Genomic DNA, 21,792 nt, shown 5'->3' with positions numbered 1-21,792 from the left:
AACTTCTTTATTTTTAAAAAAGATTTTATTTTTAAGTAATGTCTATACCCCACGTGGGGCTTGAACTCATGACCCCAAGATCAAGAGTCTCGCCCTCTTCCAACTGAACCAGCAAGGAGCCCCTCTAATATATTGAATGTTACTATATACACTTGCTACCCTTTAGACGTAATATACTGAAAATATATTAACACTGCAATGACTCCTTTACCAGGGCGTATTTGTTTTTTTTATAGTTTGAGATCTCTTCTCTCATTCTCAGAAACTCTATTACTGTGATTGTCCTTACTATTGTTATGGTTCTTAATCACTCTCTGGCTAACCCTAGTATCCTTTGCCATTTTTATGTACTGGTAACAGAGAAAACAGGTAACTGGGCTTATTGGAAAAAGCACTGAGTGAAAGCCCAAGGGCTTGTCCTTGAGTAAAAGGGGACATCTGCTGTCCAAGGATTTTCTACATGAATTTTAGCTTCCCACAGACCCATTTTTCATTCTTGTCCTCTCCCACGAACCTAGTGGTGGAACCTTCATGAGATGATATTGCAGAAGTTAACACGAAACAATATATCCACTTTGGAAATATTAACTATGGAATGAATATTCATAACATGATTTTAATCATTAGGACATATATATATACCTATAAGGTCATATTATAACATAAGCAAGCCAGATATATTTTTCTTTTTTTAACTTTTCAATTAAAATTCAATTTAGTTAACATATAATGTTTTATTAGTTTCAGGGGTAGAATTTAGTGATTCATCAGTTGCTATAAAACTCAGTGTTCATTACATCAAGTACCTTCCTTAATGCCCAACACCCAGTTACACCGCCCCCCCATTTTCCCTCTAGCGACCCTTGGTTTGTTCCCTGTAATTAAGAGTCTCTTACGCTTTGCCTCCCTTCTCTGTTTTCACCTTAATTTATTTTTCCTTCCCTTCCCTGATGTTCATCTGTCAGAAATATTTTCAAAAAATAAAATCCTTAAGAGGATTTCTTGGAGCAATTGTTAAAATTTTATGAGAGAAAAAATTTTTCTTATGAAGGAAATAAAATATGATCGTACTGATATCATATACAATTTAGAATGTGACAAGAAAAATTGCACCTATAAATTTGCCACTTTAAAAATACTAAGACTCTCAACAAGCTAAGAAATGAAATTAGGTTTTTAAAAAAGAAGTATGCACTTTAAAGCAAAATTGAGACTCTCAAAAATTTCAGTGAATGGGGTATGTTTCTGCTATATATAAATAAACATCTTTGAAAAATTAGACTTTCTACGCAAGTGGCAGAGTATAGTGCTCTACTCCACATATCCAGCAGGGGGCAGAAATCATCCAAAATACAGAATTTCGATTTTACATTCCCGGAGTCTCTTAGAAGTTTCCCTTCCTTGAAGGCATGGAAACTGCTCAATGGAAAAGGAGACTTACTTTCTTACTGCTATGTTCATGGGTGTTAATGTTGCATAATTTCAATCTAGTGTGTCCCTACTCAGGTTGAGGATTGAAATTTTATTGAACACCCACGCAGTTTGCATTTGTGATGGACAGCAGCCTCCTGATTCCAACTGTTTTTCGTTACGATAGCGAAGAAAGACAATGGAAAAATAAATGATCTCCAATTTGATGGAATTCCAGAGAATAAGGGAAATGTCGTAAGCATTCAAAATAACCACTTTGTGTAACTTCTAAAGAGATAGGCATCTCTTACACTGAAGTCATGGGAACGACAGTGAATTGCAGCCAGAGAATGCATGGGGCTTTCCCGTGGGAGAACCACTCTAGGTAACACTGTCTACATGGTAAATTGACTTTCTAATGGTAATAATGGCAGGAGAAAAACCAAACAAAGAGCCCGAAGCTAAAAACCATAAGAGCTTAGCATGAGAAAAGCTGGGCACTTAGAATCTTTTGGAATGTGGCATCTCCCCCTTTCCTTGGGCTTCCTTTGTCTGATCACATTTCTAAGCAAGCAGCTTTCAGAGGGCGGAACTAGAGTCTAATATTCCACAAAGAAAGGGAATTGAAAATGATGGACTTCCAAGGACAGTTTCCTTAGGGAGCATTTCTAACATTAGAACAGGGATAGAGGGAGAAGGGAAGTCCTTTTGGCACAAGCCTGTGCACAGAGAGAAACAACACCCCAGGTAAGTTGACTCTATAGCTTTCCGCAATTCCAATCACTACATGCACACGGGGAGGAAACGTCAGGGCCATATGAGTCTCGAGGGTAAGTAAGCCACATGCACTTGAGCCTTGCAGGGCACACTCCACAATACATGCTCTAAAAACCGAACCAAAAACTTCCAAAGTACAACCAAAAAGATGGTCACAATTCTAAAGCCCCCATTTACAACCATAGCCCTTGCTCAATCGTCTTTACCTACATTACCAGCTTCTTAAAAATCTAATAGGTTCTGTTCTGGGATGTGGGCTAGCAGGACATGCGGGCTCAAGCTGATACCCAAAGAGGCCAGAGCACTGGCCAGAGACACATACAAATGACTTGATGCCTCATCTATCTTAGTTCCTCTTCATTGGCATGAATGATTGAGAGATAACTATATTTAAAATGCTGGCATGCACCATACAGTCAGCTCTCAATTTCCAACGTGCCACTACATAACCCGTGGCTCTCTCAGTCTCCTGCTGAGTCTCAGGCTGGAGATGCTACGTGGCCCAGCACATTCGCAGCTCACCGCCCCCTCACTGCTCAGCCACTCAGCGCATCCATGGGCTGCAGCCCCGTCTTGAGATTAACCAAAGCAAAAAGGATCAGACTGGCTAGAACAGCTATAAAGAGCCATAGAAAGCATTTCAAAGCAAATGTAAAGAAATCTAAAACACCAGATGAGCCACAAGCTGTCCCTTGAATGAACAACTCGAGCCTTAACTGTATTTTTAAAGTTATGGTCACAATAACTAGTTTTCAGATGACACCTGTTTTGGCTCCTCCTCTCTTCTTTCCCGGTGCAGGCCACTCACCAGCCACAAATGTTTCCACTCTCCACGTTCTTGGGTTTTATGAGCAGAAAAACCAACCCTGAAATCAAGCGGCTCCTTTAAGAATCGAAAAATCTAGAAGCAAGAGGTGGCACTGTTCCGTTTAGACCTAGCTCAGGCTCTTCACCAACAGCCCCTGAGTGACGACATGATTTTGTGTGGCATGTTGAGAAATGAACGTTTGCAGTATTTCAAAGATCAGTTTTAAGTGTACGCTTGGTAAAGGGCGGGCAACATGTTTTAAAAATTCTACATACACTTGTTTGGGCATGGCTCTCTATGTCATCCACAGTGGAGGAATGCTGATTGCAAACTTTTATGTTGGTTTGTTCATGCATGTTTTTCTCGTATTCCCGAACATCATCCATTGTCATATCTGCAAAAAGGTCAAGACGTTGGCAACTACTGTTATTAAACGCAAAATTTCAACAGGGAGACTTTAGGGAAAGACGGTAGCAGAAGCCAGAGAGGTTTCAAAAAGCAGGGAATTACACTAACTTTATGAAGAGGACGTCATAAAGTTAGCTAAACCAGCCAAAGGGGGGAGTGAGTGCAAGGAAGTTGAGTTGAAACAGTCTCGGAACAGCGAAGATTGGAAATTATTTAGGCGTGGGGCTTGTAACGTGAGCTAGATGGATGGAGAGTATTAGCACGTGGGCAGTGCCATAGCCCGAGATCTCCTAAAACATTCTTAGAAGATCCCGACGGGGACAGGGTCAGGTTTGTTTGCTTTCATACTTACCTTCCAGATACCTTTCAAAATAGATCTGGAGATTCTTTAAACCAATGCACTCAACAAGAGAAAGGACACTTTCATTGCTAGTACTTGAGACAAGACAGAAGGTAGACCCGTGACGTTTACCGGTACAAGGGATATTTGGTTGCAAAGCTCACACGGAGATGGATTTCTGCACAGGATTCTAGTGTCAGAGAGTGCGGGTCTATATGGAACTTCAAGTCTAGTCTAACAGCTTGGAGATGGCTGGCACTCCTTCCACCCACACTGATCTATAAATAAAATGGCACATGACATTATGATTTTGGGCGTTGAGTCTGTAGTTTTTCAGCATTTCGGGATAAGGATGTCTTCATCCAGTGGTTCCCAACAGGGGACTATTTTGTGACACCACTGGCATGGTAGAGCTCCTGGCATCCAGTAGGTAGGGGTCCTGTGAAGCCTTGGAATAACCTACCTATGCCCATTCTCAACAGGGAAGCAGCGGGTCCAAAATGTCAAGGGTGCCAAGGTTGAGAAACCCTGTCTAAACCCAACTGATGAAAAACTGAGTTCAACAAAGAACCCACCCATCTTCAGGATACGAAATGCATACGAATAATAATGATTCTCCCATGAACTACGTCTGCCGATTTATCCTCTACTCCCCACCCGCCCTTTGGTTATTTACAACATTCTATCCGCAATCTTCCCAGACAGGCATTCCTCTGTTGTGGTCATGGCAGAATTAAACGTCATGCCTCTCTACAAGGAAGGGATGCTTGAATAATTGGTTATTTGACCACCCTGATCGCGAATTAGCTTGGCGGGGATTTAGAGCGGGTATTTCACAGCTGGAAATTTTTCCTTAGGTATTTCCAGCGTCATGTGGTTTGGTGTCTTTTTATACCAATCTATGTATGTCATGTGAGCGTCTCTTCACTTCTACAGGGCACACGAGCCAGAACTTGATGACTCAGTGCAGTGTGGTCTGGGACCAAGAAGGAGGGTGGCTCTAAATCCAGACCTGGTCTATTTTGTTTAGCTGATCATCTCCCCCTCCCCACCCCTGAATCCCCCAAACCATTGATCACAAACGTTGTCCATAAGCAATGTAAGTATCAAGGGTGCTAAGCAGTGGTCTAGCCAAGCAAAGAGCATGCTTTTTGTCAAGGTAACTGGGAAGCAACAAACACATGCTGCTTTGTAATTAAGATAAATGTATCTTAGTTAACAATAAGAGCATATTCATTCAATGCAATCACTTTAATTCCAAAGGCTGGTTATCAAAATTTCCTAGACACAAATACACCTGGAAAGAATACTGAGGTCATTTTTAAGCCCAAAGTTTAAGAACCAGAGAAATTTCTCTCTATATATGTTCATTAGATACTTTCTCCCTCTCTGTTTCTCTCCCCTGCCCCCGCCCCCCACTGGCATGACAATCATTTAGAAAATGAAAACAAAGGCATTTTAGTTTCTTTGTTCTAGTGAATCCCAACAGAAATCATTCTTTATCTTTAATTAGCTCAATGTTAAGAGAAGGGCTTAAACTGTGTGGCGGCGTGCTTTCAAAGACGTCTCAATTTTGTAAATGTGAAGAAGGGTTTACCAACAAAGATAGTCATTGCTGCCTTGTTCAGAACAGTGAGAAATAGGAAAGAACCAGGAGACGGACAGTACTAAGAAATCATTAAAAAAAAATATAGAAGAATACTTAACACTACAGAGAAATGTGCTTGGCATATTATTAAAAATAGGAGGTAAAACAATCATACACATTATACGAAACCACCTCTGCCAGAAAATAATTTTATACATTTTAAAAAGACTAAAAGGATACACTGTAAAATATTAACAGTGATTATTTTGAGGAGTTGGAAATATAGATAATTCTCATTTTCTTCCTTTTGTGTTTTCTACATCAAATATGTTGTACTTGTTTAAGAATGAAAAAAAAAAAAAACAACCTTATTTAAAAATCTACTATTTGGGGGGTGCCTGGCTGGCTCAGTGGGTTAAAGCCTCTGCCTTCGGCTTGGGTCATGATCCCAGGGTCCTGGGATCGAGCCCCACATCCCATTGGGCTCTCTGCTCGGCAGGGAGCCTGCTTCCTCCTTTCTCTCTGCCTGCCTCTCTGCCTACTTGTGATCTCTGTCTGTCAAATAAATAAAACAAATCTTTTAAAAAAAATCTATTATTTGGGGCGCCTGGGTGGCTCAGTGGGTTAAGCCTCTGCCTTCGGCTCAGGTCACGGTCTCAGGGTCCTGGAATCGAGCCCCACATCTGGCTCTCTGCTCAGTGGGGAGCCTGCATCCCCCACTCTCCCTGCCTCTCTGTCTATTTGTGATCTCTCTCTCTCTGTCAAATAAATAAATAAAATCTTTTAAAAAGTCCTTACAAAAATCTATTATTTGGGGTACAATAACAACAGTTTGGAATTGGTAAAGAGAAAATACAGTTTTCTAGAATCTTGGCTCATTCCAGAAACATGACTTTTTTTTTTGGTTAAAATGGAAGAGTTATGAAACAAAGTTTCAGAAATTTGCATCTAAAAGAAAAAATCTCCCAATTAGACCACATAAGAATGAACATTTCTAGTAAGCTGATTCTCTAAAAGATGGTGATAATCTGGTCCCTACTAAGGAAGGAAATGATGTTGATCTGAATCCTCAGTTCTCCCCATGTATCATGCATGCTTATGGAAATGATGTAAATATTTCCAATATTTCTTAGTAATTCATGGAAAGCTTAATCAAGTGAAAATATTCCTGTTCAGATGATCAAGTAAGACACATTATGTCTTGCTTCTGCAAAGTGTATTACCTGAAATCCATACAGGAACCAATTTTTTAGTAAATTCAATTGCACTGCCCAATGACAGACTATACTTTCAGAGATGATTCATCTTCATTATGGATTGATTTTCTATGACCAGAGAGTGACTTCTGACAGTTTTGGTCCAGACCTCTCTGCTCCTAGCAAACGACTACTTATGTGCCATCAAAGAAACTCTTCAAGGAAACTTACGTCCATTATTTTGCAAAGAAACTAATAAATAATCATCCCTTAGTATACAGATTTGAAAGGTCATAATTTACCTTTCAGAAAGGTTTCTCAGATAAAAGCTTTTAAACAAGGAACTCTGGGCAAATTCGCTGATTTAAGAGAACATTGTAACTAGTATGATAGGTCTACATCACAGGATCTTTGACACTGGGCTGTTGGAGGCTACTGTATCTTTATTTCTGTATCTATTACCAACATGCTCAGCACTGGAAAATATGCTGGGGGCAGGGATGCCCTCCTCATTACATTTCAGTGGCACAAGACTGCTCTTCTTTACCCTCTTGTGAGCCCGTTTTTCTTTCCTTCTCTTTCTTACCCTCCTTCAGATGAGGCGAGAGTTCATTTCTCCTGCTCCAGCCAAGTGCAGGTCACGTGACCTGAGAAGCCCCTCCTTGGACAGGTGACTGGGCTGAGATGGGCACCTCCATGTCTATTACCAGTCCAGCCTTGTCCAAGAGTCCCTGGGGGATTTGTTGAGGAATCTGCTTTGATTTGATTTCCTCAACCATGAACTAAAAGTTCTTTTCTTTTTCTTTCCTTTCCCTTCCTTCCTTCCTATCTATCTATGCATCTACCTATTTATCAGAGAGAGAGTGCACAAGCAGGGGGAGAAGCAGGCAGAGGGAGAAGCAAGCTCCCTGCTGAGCAACGAGCCCAATGCAGGACTTGATCCCAGGACCCCAGCATCATAACGTAAAGCCAAAGGCAGATGCTTAAGAGGACTGAGCCACTCAGGCATCCCTAAAAGCTTTCATTTAAGAACAAAATATACTTCCACTCTGTGAGTCTTGGTCGGCTTCTCCCATTTGCTGCATTTTTTTTTTTAAATAAAATACAGGTTTCAGTGATTATTTATTGACTCCCTCAAGTTAATGCATACATTATGTTCCAGAGAAAGAATTCAAATAGTACTCATATTTACTGAGAAGAAAGTTTAATTCCTTTCAACGTCTCCTACTAATCCTATTCTTTCTGGATGTAACCACTGTTAAGAGTTTGATTTACAGACTGCCAGATTTATTTTCTATGAATTTACATGTATATTATTGCATACACATACCGTCTCATTTATTTTTAAATTTATGGAACCATACTATGGTATACTAACCCATTTTTACTATTATATGTATTATATTATTATATATTATATGTCTTTTTTTATTTTTTATTTCTCAGATTTAAAATATATTTTTGAAGTTTTATTTAAGTAATCTCTACTTAACGTGGGGCTTGAACTCACGACCCTTAGATCAAGACTCACATGCTCTACTGACTGAGCCAGCGGGGTGCCCCTAGAACTACCTTATTCTTGTTTTTTTTAAAGTTTTTATTTTTTTTTTATTTGACAGAAATCGCAAGTAGGCAGAGAGAGATGGAGAAGCAGGCTCTCTGCTGAACAGAGAGCTCCATGTGGAATTCGATCCCAGGACCCTGGGATCATGACCTGAGCCGAAGGCAGAGGCTTTAACCCACTGAGCCACCCAGATGCCCCATGTGTTTATCCTTTTTATAGGAACTGTTTTTTTGTTCTCCCACCTTATCCAAAACTGGATATTATCACCATCTTAAATTTTTGCTATCAGATGAACAAAGTCACGTATCATTTTCATTATATTTCTTGGGATTAGTACCAAGGTTATTAGGCATTTGTGGTTTTTCTATGTTTACCTATTTATGTTCTCTATCGTCTTTCCTATTGAGTTGCCGGATTTTTTTTTTTTAAATATATAGGACCTCTTTATACATTATAGATATTCATTGTCTATTGGCTACCTATGTTACAAAGATATTGTCTTAGTCTTTCAAATTTGTCTATTCTAATTGTCAAATTGTCTATTCTAATTGACAATTTCTAATTGTCAAATTTGTGGCAATTTTCTTTCAATCACTTCATTTTTTAAAAGAAGGCAGGTCGGGCGCCTGGGTGGCTCAGTGGGTTAAGCCGCTGCCTTCGGCTCGGGTCATGATCTCAGGGTCCTGGGATCGAGCCCTGCATTGAGCTCTCTGCTCAGCGGGGAGTCTGCTTCCTCCTCTCACTCTCTGCCTGCCTCTCTGCCTACTAGTGATCTCTCTCTGTCAAATAAATAAATAAAATCTTACCAAAAAAAAAAAAAAAAAAAAAAGAAGGCAGGTTGATTTCACAGTCTGTGGAGACAAGATCATATATCTGCAAGGACAGAGGTCAGTAGGACATACAGAGAAACTACAGACGGCATGACACAGGGTCTGCAAGCAAGAATGTTCCTTCATTGTATTACATAACTACAGCAGCTAAAATTTTAATAAGAGTTATACTCAATGACCTGCCCCATGCCACACGTCGCTTCCTTCTACAAACATTTTCTCTCCACTTCTAGGATCCTCAGCCTAAACAGAAGTAATTTTTCCTTATACTAAGTCAAAATAGAAGTCTTGAGCAAGCAGTTGGGTTGGGGCGGGGGAAGGCTCTGGCCACCATGAATGAGATTTGATACTCCTTTGGCTCTGAAAAATATGGAAGTCATCCTTTGCAATGTGCCTTTTTTTCCTTTAAACTCTTTATAATGATTATAAATTCAATACATGATTGCTATAAATAGCTTAGGGGTGGCTCCACTTTTTTGTAGTGAAAGTAGCCAATCCTCAAGTCTTGGTGAATACCCTCTCCATGTAATTTAAGCCAGTAAGATGTAGAAGTGCAATGTACAGTTATGATTTTTTTCATAGTTCTTTTTTTTTTTTTTTAAAGATTTTATTTATTTATTTGACAGAGAGAGATCACAAGTAGGCAGAGAGGCAGACAGAGAGAGAGGGGTAAGCAGGTTCCCTGCTGAGCAGAGAGCCCGATGTGGGGCTCGATCCCAGGACTATGGGATCATGACACAAGCCGAAGGCAGAGGCTTTAACCCACTGAGCCACCCAGGTGCCCTTCGGGTGCCCACCCAGGTGCTACCTCGGGGAGGTAGAGGAGAGTCACAGATCCCTTTAAAACTCTGATGAGAAGCTACACGTTCTCTCCCCAGAAAAATGAACATTAAGCACACACACATAAAATGTTGCCTAAGAGCCATGGCACTGAAATTCCTATTTCAGGAAATCAGAGCCATTGGAAAATGGTGGCCTGGTGAACTCAACCAGCTAATGCTAGTCCTTAAGTAAGCTTCTTTCCCCATCTTGAGCTCACTTCGTTTGTTATTAGGCCTGCTCTAGGGACTCTAGAATAATTTCTAAGCCACTTTCAAGAGGGACTTTCATCTATACCCGCCAGAACTGCCCCTATACTTTTTTTGGAAGGGTCTGGATTTCAAAGACATTCATGAGGTTCCACTCAATCACAGCCTCCCTCTGGCAATCCTTTGTTCCTCTCTCAAAATACTGTCAGATTTGTGAAGCAAAACTATGCTTTTGTGAAGCTGGGCTGCCTATTTTTATCTGCCCCTTATCACCCCATCTTCTGAAATGTGTTGTTTCTTCTCTGATTAGTGTTCCAGTCATGCAGGAGAGACCCAAGGCTCATGGATAAAGACCAATCAAGGCTTTGGGGAAAAGAAAAAAAAAAAAAAAGCAAAAAACCCTCAACTTTTCCAACAATGGACATGGTTATACTTTATAAGGAACATGAGCAGAATAAAATTTGTTTAGGGAATTAGTTCTGTGACAGCCATATGCTCAAACTCAGAAATGCCACAAATTAATTCTTGGGTAAGAGAAGATCAACCACCATCTACAATGCCCCCCCCCCCCTTCCCCCCCCCTTCTTCTAATTAAAGCACTGGAGGTGGCTAGCTTAATTAGGGAGAAAGACTTCCAGGGGTGCCTCTAAGCATGGTGAGGTTGTATACCATACAAACACACAGCCAGGATGTCACTGGGACTAAAATTCAGCCCTAAGCCAAGAGTGCAGCCTGAATCTGCCCCGAGGGATGTCTTCCTGATTCTGACAGGGCACCAGGGCTTACCAGTTGGCCCAGAAGACATCTACCATTCTTTAATCTGTCTGGACTGAATTTATTCAAGTGTCCATACAATCTAATCTGATTTAAAGTTGTTCTTAAACTTTAGCCAGAATCATCTGGAGGACTTGTAAAAACACACTGTTAAAACACACACATTGTGGGGCGCCTGGGTGGCTCAGTGGGTTAAGCCGCTGCCTTCGGCTCAGGTCATGATCTCAGGGTCCTGGGATCGAGTCCCGCATCGGGCTCTCTGCTCGGCAGGGTGCCTGCTTCCCTTTCTCTCTCTCTGCCTGCCTCTCCATCTACTTGTGATTTCTCTTTGTCAAATAAATAAATAAAATCTTAAAACACACACACACACACACACATTGAGGGGCGCCTGGGTGGCTCAGTGGGTTAAAGCCTCTGCCTTTGTCTCAGGTCATGATCCCAGGGTCCTGGGATCGGCCCCCGCATCGGGCTCTCTGCTCATCCAGGAGCCTGCTCCCCCCCCGCCACCGCCTGCCTCTCTGCCTACTTGTGATCTCTCTGTCAAATAAATAAATAAAATCTTAAAAAGCAAAACAAAACACATTGGTAGGCTAGAACCCCAGAGTTCCTGATTCAGTAGGTTTGGAGTGGATCCTGGGAATTTGAATTTCTAACAAATACCCAAGTGGGAGCTGATGCTACTGGCCTGGGGACCTCACTTTGCACCAGCGCTGTAAGCTACAGGCAAAGGTTTTTGTTTTGTTTTCTCTTTTTAACTTTGGATCTTTCCCATGTTTACGAATGCGAGAGCCTCACTGGGCCCATACAGACCAAAGAAAAATACGCCACTTCAGGTAGGCAGAACTGTAGGCGAACAGTGACACACCCATTTCCCTGAAAGGCCCCCAGTCCCTCACATGACCTCCCATAAGGGGCTGAGAAGGCGGTCGGTGGGCAGGTTATTTCCATCCATTTGATTGACTGAGTGTCTGCATCTGTATAAGGAAGGAGCCTCCTGTTTCCCTGGCAAGGAGCTCAGCTGGGGGCAAGGAATTTACATGAAATTGATGGCATGGTTCTTAGACCCCTTGCTCAGCGAAAAGGCTGCTTGTTTTGGTTGGAGCTAAGATTGTGTACACGGCAGGGTGGTGGGGAGTGGAGACCTTCTCTGGGGAATACAGGGCTCCCCCGTGGTCTAGATCCACTAACCACACACGATTTTCCTGCACTCAGATACAGAAAGGCTTTTTGTCGATAGCCTCCTTGAGTTGTTAATGTGTCCACCTAAGCCATCCTGAGTAAATAGGTAGTTCTCCTCTGAGAGCTCTTCAGGACCGGAGGCCTCTATTTTCCTCTGATGCATTAGTCTAGCTTTGGGCCCCTGTAATAGTCTGAGGATCCCCACCCCCACCCCGCCCTGCCACCCCGGACTAAAAGTCTTTAGGTCTTCATTGCCCCTGGTGTGAGAGAAAAGAGTCGGTCTCCATTTACTGTACTGAGATGTTCACTTACTGGTTATCCACCCACTTTTTTTTTTTTTTTTTTTTTTTTTTTTTTGGTCTATACCCTGCCTCTGCTCAAACCCTCTTTTCTGATCAACAGGCCTGCAGTGTTTTGTCCTCTTCATCAGGAACCAGCAACCCTCTCTGATGCTGCCTTTTCTGGAAGGTCCTCTATGGCATTCTGGCACTACTGAGAAATCTATCAAAGTGCCCCATCTCTTGGCCCCGAGGACCCCATTCATTTGCCAATTTAGGCTTTGAATATCCTTTTGATAGTCCCTTAGTGTGGGTGGCAAAGACACCAATGAGCTTAGAGGAGCCCGGGTTGGGAGAGGTCAGCAGTTCTTAAGGGTTTTTCTATCTCTGCTCCCTTTCTAAAAATCTGAGGAAAGTTCCCCCGAGGAAAAAACAAACAAACAAAAACAACCAAAAAGCTTTGTTTCATAACCAGGGGAAGTTATCATAGCAGACTCTCCCTCTACCTGCCTCACAGAGACAACTACAAATAGGTCTCAGGGACATGTCCTATGAGCAGCGTCCTGCGGGGGCAGGGCGGGGGTATGTGTGGTATGGGTAAGAAAGAGCAAATGATGACCTTTCAAAAGAAATCTCTTCTAGAGGTCTGCCTTTGGACAAACCCTGACGCATGGGCTCTTCAGAAGATATGGATCTGGGAAAAATGCAAAACCGAAACAAAACCAAAACAACTCCCCAGAACCACATGTTTTCAAGGTGGCCCAGAAACAGCTAACAACATCGTTGTTCAGCTCCATGTAGCTTTTCACTTTAAAGGGGATGCCTTCTGCTAAGAAGAGGGAGGGATTGGTAGAACAGGGATAAAAAGCACCAAAACGCAATCGAGGTTACCCTCAGAACAAATTCAGTGTGGCTTAGGAAGAGGCTGAGGAGGAGGGCATTTCATTAGACGATCAGATCTCACCCAAGTCACCAACTGGGTGTGTTTGTTTCTGTTTATAGTCAAGGACACTAGCCTCTCATGACCGATTCTGGGCACGCGGAGGATTCGTGTGGACTAAACAACAGTGCCCAGGATCTGGAAAGGGTGGACCATCCACCAAGGGATGAAGCGATCCTGACTTTCATTTACTGGGAATGTGCAGAACTTGTTTCATTCCTCCCAAAACCATGAAAAAAAGAAAGGAAGGAAGGAAGGAAAGGAAGAGAGAGAGAGAGAGAAGCCACAATGGTCTCCATTAGGATGAAGGAACACCTACGCCCCTGCCTTTGAATTCTTTCAGAATCCTTATGTTTTTGGCAAGGGAGTGTTTCAAGGGTTCTCTGAATCAAACGACTGCTTTTACTTGATGCAATGGTTCAGAGAGTTTTGATCTTGAATCAAAGTTTGGGATAAATCAGGATGGGTTTGAAATCCATCCAAAGGAGAATTATGGAGCCCTGTGTTATGAAGTATGTCAGCATCAAACCTACAGGGGTCCTATGTATTAGCCAATAACTAAGTACGGTTGACCCTTGAACAATGAGAGCGTTAGGGGTGGCAACACACACCCTCTTTCCCATCGGCTTGAAAATCCATGCCCCAAAACTTAACTCCTAATAGCCTACTGTTGTCCTTCAAGCCTTACTGATAACATAAGCCACAGATTAACACATATTTTGTATGTTCTATGCAATCAATTCTATATTATTACAACAAAGTAAGCTAGAGAAAAGAAAATGTTATTAAGAAGATCACAAGGAAGAGAAAAAAAAAAGAAAATCATAAGGGAAACACATTTATGGTACTATACTTACTGAAAAAAAATCTGCACATAAGTGGATTCACGTAGCTCAACCCCGTGTTGTTCAAGGGTCAGCTTTATCGTGGTTATTCTAGACCAAGCTTCTATGATTACATTCTGTGCCGTTATGTGCCACGGACAGTGCTATTTCCACTTCAGGGGGCAACAGTCCTGCCTTTGTTGTCCTTCTAGGTAACATATGAAGCCAGATGGACTGCAGCCCAAATCAACAGGTTATGAAGTTGTTCTGGAAGTTATTTTGGGGAAGTTGACTTACCATACCATTCATCAACCCATGCAAAAGCCTGTCTATGTCCAATCAGCAGAATATCCCGGACCACCTACAAAAGTAAAAGAAAGACGTTGAAATAATACCATGTTTGATTAAAACTACCAGGAAAATAGATTGTTCCCAATTCTAGGAATCCTGACAATTACACATTTCCCCATCCCTCTGTCCATGTGATAGCAAATACATACACATACACATACACTGTCTCACATACACAAGTCATGGGCTTGCTCACCTGCTCAGCCCTTCCGAGGCTATCTGTGCTGTAAAATAATCTCTTCATCTTAACTGAAAGTTGGACTAGGGACACAGTAGGGACAACAGGTTGGCAGCACATGGCAATGACCGGAATGAATCTCTAGGCTAATCACCTTGAGTTTTCCTCTTCGTTTATCTCTTTTAAAAAATTTATTTATTTGAGGGGCACCTGGGTGGCTCAGTGGGTTAAAGCCTCTCTGCCTTCGGCTCAGGTCATGATCCCAGGGTCCTGGGATCGAGTCCCACATCGGGCTCTCTGCTCAGCAGGGAGTCTAATTCTCCCTCTCTCTGCCTGCCTCTCTGCCTACTTATGATCTGTCTGTCAAATAAATAAATAAAATCTTTTAAAAAAATTTATTTATTTGAGAGAGAGAGCGCACGAACACGGGGAGGGGCAGAGGGAGAGGGAGAAGGAGAAATAGGCTTCCCACTGAGCAGGGAGCCCAAAGCAGGACTCGATCCCAGGATCCCGGGATCGTGACCTGAACCGAAGGCAGGCACTTAACCGACTGAGCCACCCAGGCGCCCCTCTTCATTTATTTATTTATTTTTTCCTCTTCATTTATTTATACCTGAAATAGGTTCAATTTCAGTAGGTGTCTCTCACTGGCACTAAGAGATCATGAACGTTGGAAATCAAGAATGCTTTTTTGGGTAGCAAGTGACTTTGCAGCAAAGGTACTTATTCTCTGATGAAATATCCTAAAAATTGCTCCAGTTTTTTATTTTTATATTTGAAAGTGTGGAATACGAGATAAGAAAACACCTTTTTGGATGTGACTTTCATGTAGTGGAAGAGGGGGAAAAGGCAGTGTAATCAACTGTTATTGACAGAGATAAAATAAAGAGACCTTGACTAGAATAGAATGTAACGGGAATGACAAGCTTGGTTAGAGACAAAAGGAATAAAATTGTTTCTTATGGTGACACATCATAGCCCTAGGAGACTAAGAAGGATACATAGTTTGTGCTTGCCTGCGTGTGTGTGTAGTGCTGTTCATGTGCCTTAATTTTATGGTATTCTTGGTGTCCTCTATAAATATGCTGTTTTATGTTTCTTGGATACTCACGTGTTCCCTTCAACATTCCTTTCTTCCTGCCAAACAAATCCAGCAATTGTCAAAAACCTCTCAAGAAAGGTTCAGGCACGTTTCAATAAGTGAAAGATTTTAATCTGGTGAATTTGCAGAAGCAAAGGAAGCATTTATAATGATGTGTTTATTTCTCCGAGCTTCTGGATATCTAGCGAAGCTTTTAGGATGCGGAAGGAGGAAATATGTCATGAAAATAAGAAACAACATGAAACCATACCCACTTGAGTGCTGACTGTGTCAAATGCATGGAAATGAAAAGAACAGCATTGGGGCATCAGTAAAATATATCCTATTACATTAAGCACAACACAGCTGTCTGCTGGAAACGAGAATTCAATAATGTGCTAATGGTTCGCTTTCGAACATTTTTTTCCCCTCTTAACTGTGAATAGATTCTTAAAAAACAAAGGTGTTCAGAGAAAGGCGTCCCTGGTGCTTTAAAACCATGCAAATACTAGCCTCAAATACTCATTAGCAACTCGTGTGCCAGAGCAGGTGTGTTCTGGAGCGTTGGTAACACTTCCTTATATTTGGAAATGGGTAACAGGAAGGCCTTTTCCTAGAGTGGAATTCCTACAGGTATTTTAAAGAAACAGAATCTCAAAAGTAGTCAAGTCGACTGTGAGAAAAGAAACACAGTGAGCCCTACGGCAATCCAAACAGGCTTTATGAAAGGTGCATGCGCTAAGTACACTATATGGGGTCTAGTAAGAGAGCATTTTGGGTTAAAAAATAAGGGGAGGGGGAGTGGGGCATCTGGGTGGCTCAGCTGGTTAAGCATCTGACTTTTGGTTTTGGCTCAAGCCATGATCTCAGGGTCATGGGATCAAGCCCCATGGCAGGCTCTATGCTCAGTGTGGAATCTGCTTGGGATTCTTTCTCCCTCTGCCTCCCCTTCTTCTCTCTCTCTCTCAAATAAACAAATAAAATCTTTAAAAAAAAATACAGTGGGGTGCGCCTGGTGGCTCAGTGGGTTAAAGCCTCTGCCTTCGGCTCAGGTCATGATCCCAGGGTCCTGGGATCGAATTCCGCATGGGGCTCTCTGCTCAGCAGGGAGCCTGCTTCCTCCTCTCTCTCTCTCTCTGCCTGCCTCTCTGCCTACTTGTAATCTGTCTGTCAAATAAATAAATAAAATCCTTAAAAAAAAAATACAGGGGGTGGGGAGATGTTACAGGAAGTTGAAGAAGATACAGCTTAAGGCGGACCCAGAGCTGAAGCTGGAAGATATTTACTGTGGGAGCATCCTCTGCTTAATAACTTAGGACACAGCAGGGAAACAGGTGGCCTCCCCAAACTTGATTTCCATTTCCCAGAGCAGAGTGGGCTCTGGAGTGCAGCACTTCTCTGGATGGACACACTTCTCTGTTTAAGAAAACACCAAAGTTGGGGCGCCTGGGTGGCTCAGTGGATTAGGCCTCTGCCTTCGGCTCAGGTCATGATCTCAGGGTCCTGGGATCCAGCCTTGCATCAGGCTCTCTACTCAGCAGGGAGCCTGCTTCCCCCTCCTCTCTCTCTGCCTGCCTCTCTGCCTACTTGTGATCTCTCTCTCTGTCAAATAAATAAATAAAATCTTAAAAAAAAAAAAAAAGAAAGAAAGAAAGAAAAGAAAACACCAAAGCGGGTGCCTGGCTGGCTCAGTGGGTTAAGCCTTTGCCTTTGGCTCAGGTCATGATCTCAGGGTCCTGGGATTGAGCCCCATATGGGGTTCTCTGCTCAGCAGGGAGCCTGCTTCTCCCCCACCTCTGCCTACTAGTAATCTCTGTCTGTCAAATAAATAAAATCAAAAAAAGAAAGAAAGAGAGAGAGAGAGAGAAAGGAAGAAAGAAAGAAAACACCAAAGCTCTCAAATATGTTCTCGAGTTTGCTATTATCATGAACCCAAGTTCCATCTATTCCTTGGACCTCAAAACGTCATACATTTTATTGCCAACTGGTCAGCAATCTCAGTAGACGAATGCATCTGAGTACACAAAGCTCAGTGCATTACGGCTAAATTCCAGGGCCCCCAAAAGAATTTCAGAAAGCTATTCTTTTATCAGTTTTTAAGTGGAAAAATAAACAGATATCTAGCCTATCTGGAATGTAGAGACAACTCGGGGAGTATTTATTTTTATGAAAACAGGAGGCACTACAAAGGGCAATGCTCAACATTGCATTTTCCATTTGTTTCCATGAGGGTAAGAGTCATGTCCGAAGCTCCTAATAAACTTAAATCATCACCAAGTCTTGTTCCTGCGACAAAATGGACATGTTTAGCTAAAGTGGGTATATATTTGAAATCTGTGTTTTGGGTTTTTTTTTTTTAAGATTTTATTTATTTATTTGATAGAGACATCACAAACAGGCAGGCAGAGAGAGAGAGGAGGAAGCAGGATCCCTGCTGAGCAGAGAGCCCCATGCGGAATTCGATCCCAGGATCCTGAGATCATGACCTGAGCCCAAGGCAGAGGCTTAACCCACTGAGCCACCCAGGCGCCCAAGGTAACAGAATTATTAAATGACCAGAAATACTGAGGTGCACGATCTAAAGGGCCACTGGGATTTCATAGGGTGTCTTGCTTTAGGTGGCTATATTTGCAGGATTTTTTTTTTTTTTTAAGAGAGAGAGAGAGAGGAAGCACATAAGCACATGACTGGGGAAGGAGAGGCAGGCAGAGGAAGAGAGAGAATCTTACGCAGGCTCATGCCCAGCATGGAGCCTGATGTGGGACTTGATCTCATAGCCCCGAGATCATGACCTGAGCCAAAATCCAGAATCAGATGCTTAACTGACTGAGCCACTCACGTTCCCCTATATTTACAGGATCTTTTTTATTTTTATTTTTTAAAAGATTTTATTTATTTATCTGACAGACAGAGATCACAAGTAGGCAGAGAGGCAGGCAGAGAGAAGAGGAAGCAGGCTCCCTGCTGAGCAGAGAGCCCGATGTGGGGCTCGATCCCAGGACCCTGGGATCATGACCTGAGCCGAAGGCAGAGGCTTTAACCCACTGAGCCACCCAGGCACCCCTTACAGGATCTTTTGAGTGAGAATTATCTGACGGCCAAACACACACATCAGCCCTGTGCCTCTGCCTGGAACCCAAGTACCAGAGTATGAAGTACAAGTACTTCTGCCTGCAACTAGATTAGCCTGATGCCAAAGGGAAGAAGTATTCAGTACTGAAAACCCAACTTCTGGATCTACTCATCCAACAGACATGGAGGTCACAGAATCAGCAATGAAGTGCAAAGCATCAAATTCAACCTGTATGTAAAGTGGATTTTCACGAAAACAGCGTTTTCCAGATACAGTGATGTCGTATTGGCTCAGCACCGGGCATGTGTTGGGCGTCGTGCACTCCAGCTTACGGTAAAGACAGTCAGTGTGTCCACAGCCCAGGAATTGCCATTTACTCACTTACCTTGTGTACAAATTGCTCCACTCTGGTCTGAAGCCCCCAGACCTCGAACTTCACAGTCACCAGCTTGTAGGAACACATGATGGGTTGATGACTATCTCTCCAGCCTTCCCTTAATTGTCCTCGTCCTGTCTTCTCGGACTTGAAATGCTTGGGATCCTGGGGGGAGAAAAAGAAATCAAAGAAAGGAACGTAAAAGTTTAACCATCATTTGGAGGAAATGTCTCGAATAGGCAAATCCACACAGACAGCAAGATCAGTGGCTGCCAGGGGAGGAGTGACTACTAATGGATAAAAGGGGTTCCTGTTGGGGTGATGAAAATATCCTGGAATTAGATGGTGGTGGGAGCTGTATCGCTTTTGTGAATATACTAAAAATCCCTGAATTATACACTTAATTAAAAGGGTGAATTATGGACATCTCAATCAGAAAGGGACTTGCAATGTAAAGAAAGGCCAAAACGATAGCTCACCTACTCACATGTCAAAAACATGACCTATTTATTTATTTTTTAAAGATTTTGTTTTACTTTTTTATTATTATTGTTTTTTAAAAGATTCCATTCATCTATTTGGCAGACAGACGTCACAAGTAGGCAGAAAGGCAGGGAGAGAGAGAGAAGGAAGCAGGCAGAGCCCCATGCGGGGCTTGATCCCAGAACCCCGGGATCATGACCTGAGCTGAAGGCAGAGGCTTTAACCCACTGAGCCACCCAGGCGCCCCAGAAACATTTTTTTTTTCCACAGTTCAACCCATTCCTGGGTGTGTAAATTGTTTCAACAACTTTGGACAATTGCTCAGCACTATCGATGACTGTCTACAGAGCTCAGCATTTGCCTATCTGTGATCTGACAATTCACGTTCTGTGTGAAATGGATACCTCCGGCCACCAAAGGGTGTACTAGAACATTCACAACAGCTTTAAACATAACAGGCAAAAACTGGAAATAGCTCAAATGTTCATCAACAGGAAAACAGGCAAATAGTGGGTTATTCCCCCGATGGAGTACGATACAGCAATGAAAAAGAGCACAGCCCTGATCCACACAAGACCGCCTATGACACTCACAGACAGTACGCTGAGCAAAAGTAGCCAGACACAGCAGTGTACAGAGCATGATTCCAACCGAAGCTCAAGGTTCTCTATGGTATTTAAAGTTGGAATAACGGAGGTAACCTTTTGGAAGGGAGGGTGGATATGAAGAAATACAAGGGAAATGTCTAGGCTGACTGTCGATCTGGACGACTATATGTAAAAGTTCACTGAGCTCTAGGGGCACCTGGCTGGCTCATTCGGAAAAGCGTGTGACTCTTGGTGTTGGGGATGTGAGTTCAAGCCCCATGCTGGGTACAGAGTTTACTTGCAAGTAAAATAAAAATGAAAGTAAAAAAAAGTTCACGGAGTTTTGTTTATTTTTATTTTTAATTATTTATTTATTTTTTAAAAAAGATTTTATTTATTTATTTGACAGAGAGAGATCACAAGTAGACGGAGAGGCAGGCAGAGAGAGAGATAGAGGGAAGCAGGCTTCCTGCTGAGCAGAGAGCCTGATGCGGGACTTGATCCCAGGACCCTGAGATCACGACCTGAGCTGAAGGCAGCGGCTTACCCCACTGAGCCACTCAGGCACCCCAGTTTATTTTTATTTTTTAAAAAAATTTTAGAGATTTTATTTTATTTATTTGTCAGAGAGAGAGAGAGAGAGCACAAGCAGAGGAAGCAGCAGGCAGAGCAGGCAGAGGGAGAAGCAGGCTCCTTGCCGAGCAAGTAGCCCTACGCTGGGCTTGATCCCAGGACCTTGTGCCTGATCTTAAGGCAGATGCTCAACAGACTGGAGCCACACAGGCGACCCAGTTCATTGGGTTTTAGACATAAGATTTGTGTTATATTATACTTAAAAAATGAAATAAGGTTAAAATTTTTTTGAACATTTAACCATTTAAGATTTTTTCAATGACTGCCATGTGGACAGCTACTGTGCTACCTTTCTAGGATCTCTTCTGGACCGCTATCCATTGGGAAAGCCACAATCTTTCCCTTGTGCCTTACAAAGCTCCTGCATCCCCATGCTCCAAAGTTCTAGAACCTTCTAGGCAAGTGTTAGTTCTTCCTGAAATTCCTTCTCCCCAGCCAACTCCTCCATTTTGACTGACTCTTCTTTTCTCTCTTTAAAACTTCTTAAGACTTGATCTAGCACAGATGAACTTCAAAAAACATTATGCTGAATGAAAGAGGCCGGTCATCAAAAGCCACATTCTAGAATTCCATTTATATAAAATATTTAGAGTAGACCTGTCTACAGAGAAAGAAAGTAGAGTAGTGGCCCAAGGCTGGGGAGTAGGATGGTAAGGGGAATGACTGCTATGTGGGGGTGATGAAAATACTCTAAAATTAGATATAAAGTGATGGCTTACAAGTCTGTAAATATGCTAAAAACCATTTAATTTTGTACACCTTAAATGGGTAAACTCTATGTTATGTAAATTATATATCACTAAAGCTGTGAGAAATACAAAAACGCAATATAAAAACACACTACGCGGGGCGCCTGGGTGGCTCAGTGGGTTAAACCCGATGCCTTCGGCTCAGGTCATGATCCCAGGGTCCTGGGATGGAGCCCCGCATTGCGCGCTCTGCTCTGCTTCCCCTTCTCTCTCTGCCTGCTTCTCTGCCTACTTGTGATCTCTGTCTGTCAAATAAATTAAAAAAAAAAAAAATCTTAAAAAAACCCCACAACAATATGCGACACCTTGGTAAGATTTTTCAGGGTGCGCACTGGTT

General features: G+C 42.4%; 1 protein-coding gene across 1 annotated transcript in view; it reads right to left on the bottom strand.

Annotated features, from left to right (window-relative positions):
* Window positions 1–21,792, bottom strand: part of PITPNC1 (phosphatidylinositol transfer protein cytoplasmic 1) — a 252,041-nt gene that overhangs the window by 969 nt on the left and 229,280 nt on the right. The window contains exons 7-9 of the mRNA XM_059381053.1: window positions 19,013–19,168; window positions 14,242–14,305; window positions 3,271–3,389 (exon numbers count right to left, since the gene is read on the bottom strand). Coding sequence (XP_059237036.1) covers window positions 3,271–3,389; window positions 14,242–14,305; window positions 19,013–19,168 — 339 coding nt within the window. The remainder of the gene's footprint in view (window positions 1–3,270; window positions 3,390–14,241; window positions 14,306–19,012; window positions 19,169–21,792) is intronic.

Source organism: Mustela nigripes, chromosome 16 (assembly GCF_022355385.1).
Source record: "Mustela nigripes isolate SB6536 chromosome 16, MUSNIG.SB6536, whole genome shotgun sequence".
Lineage (NCBI taxonomy): Eukaryota > Metazoa > Chordata > Mammalia > Carnivora > Mustelidae > Mustela > Mustela nigripes.
Note: the sequence above shows the minus strand (reverse complement) of the source record. Positions and strands in the feature narration are given on the sequence as shown.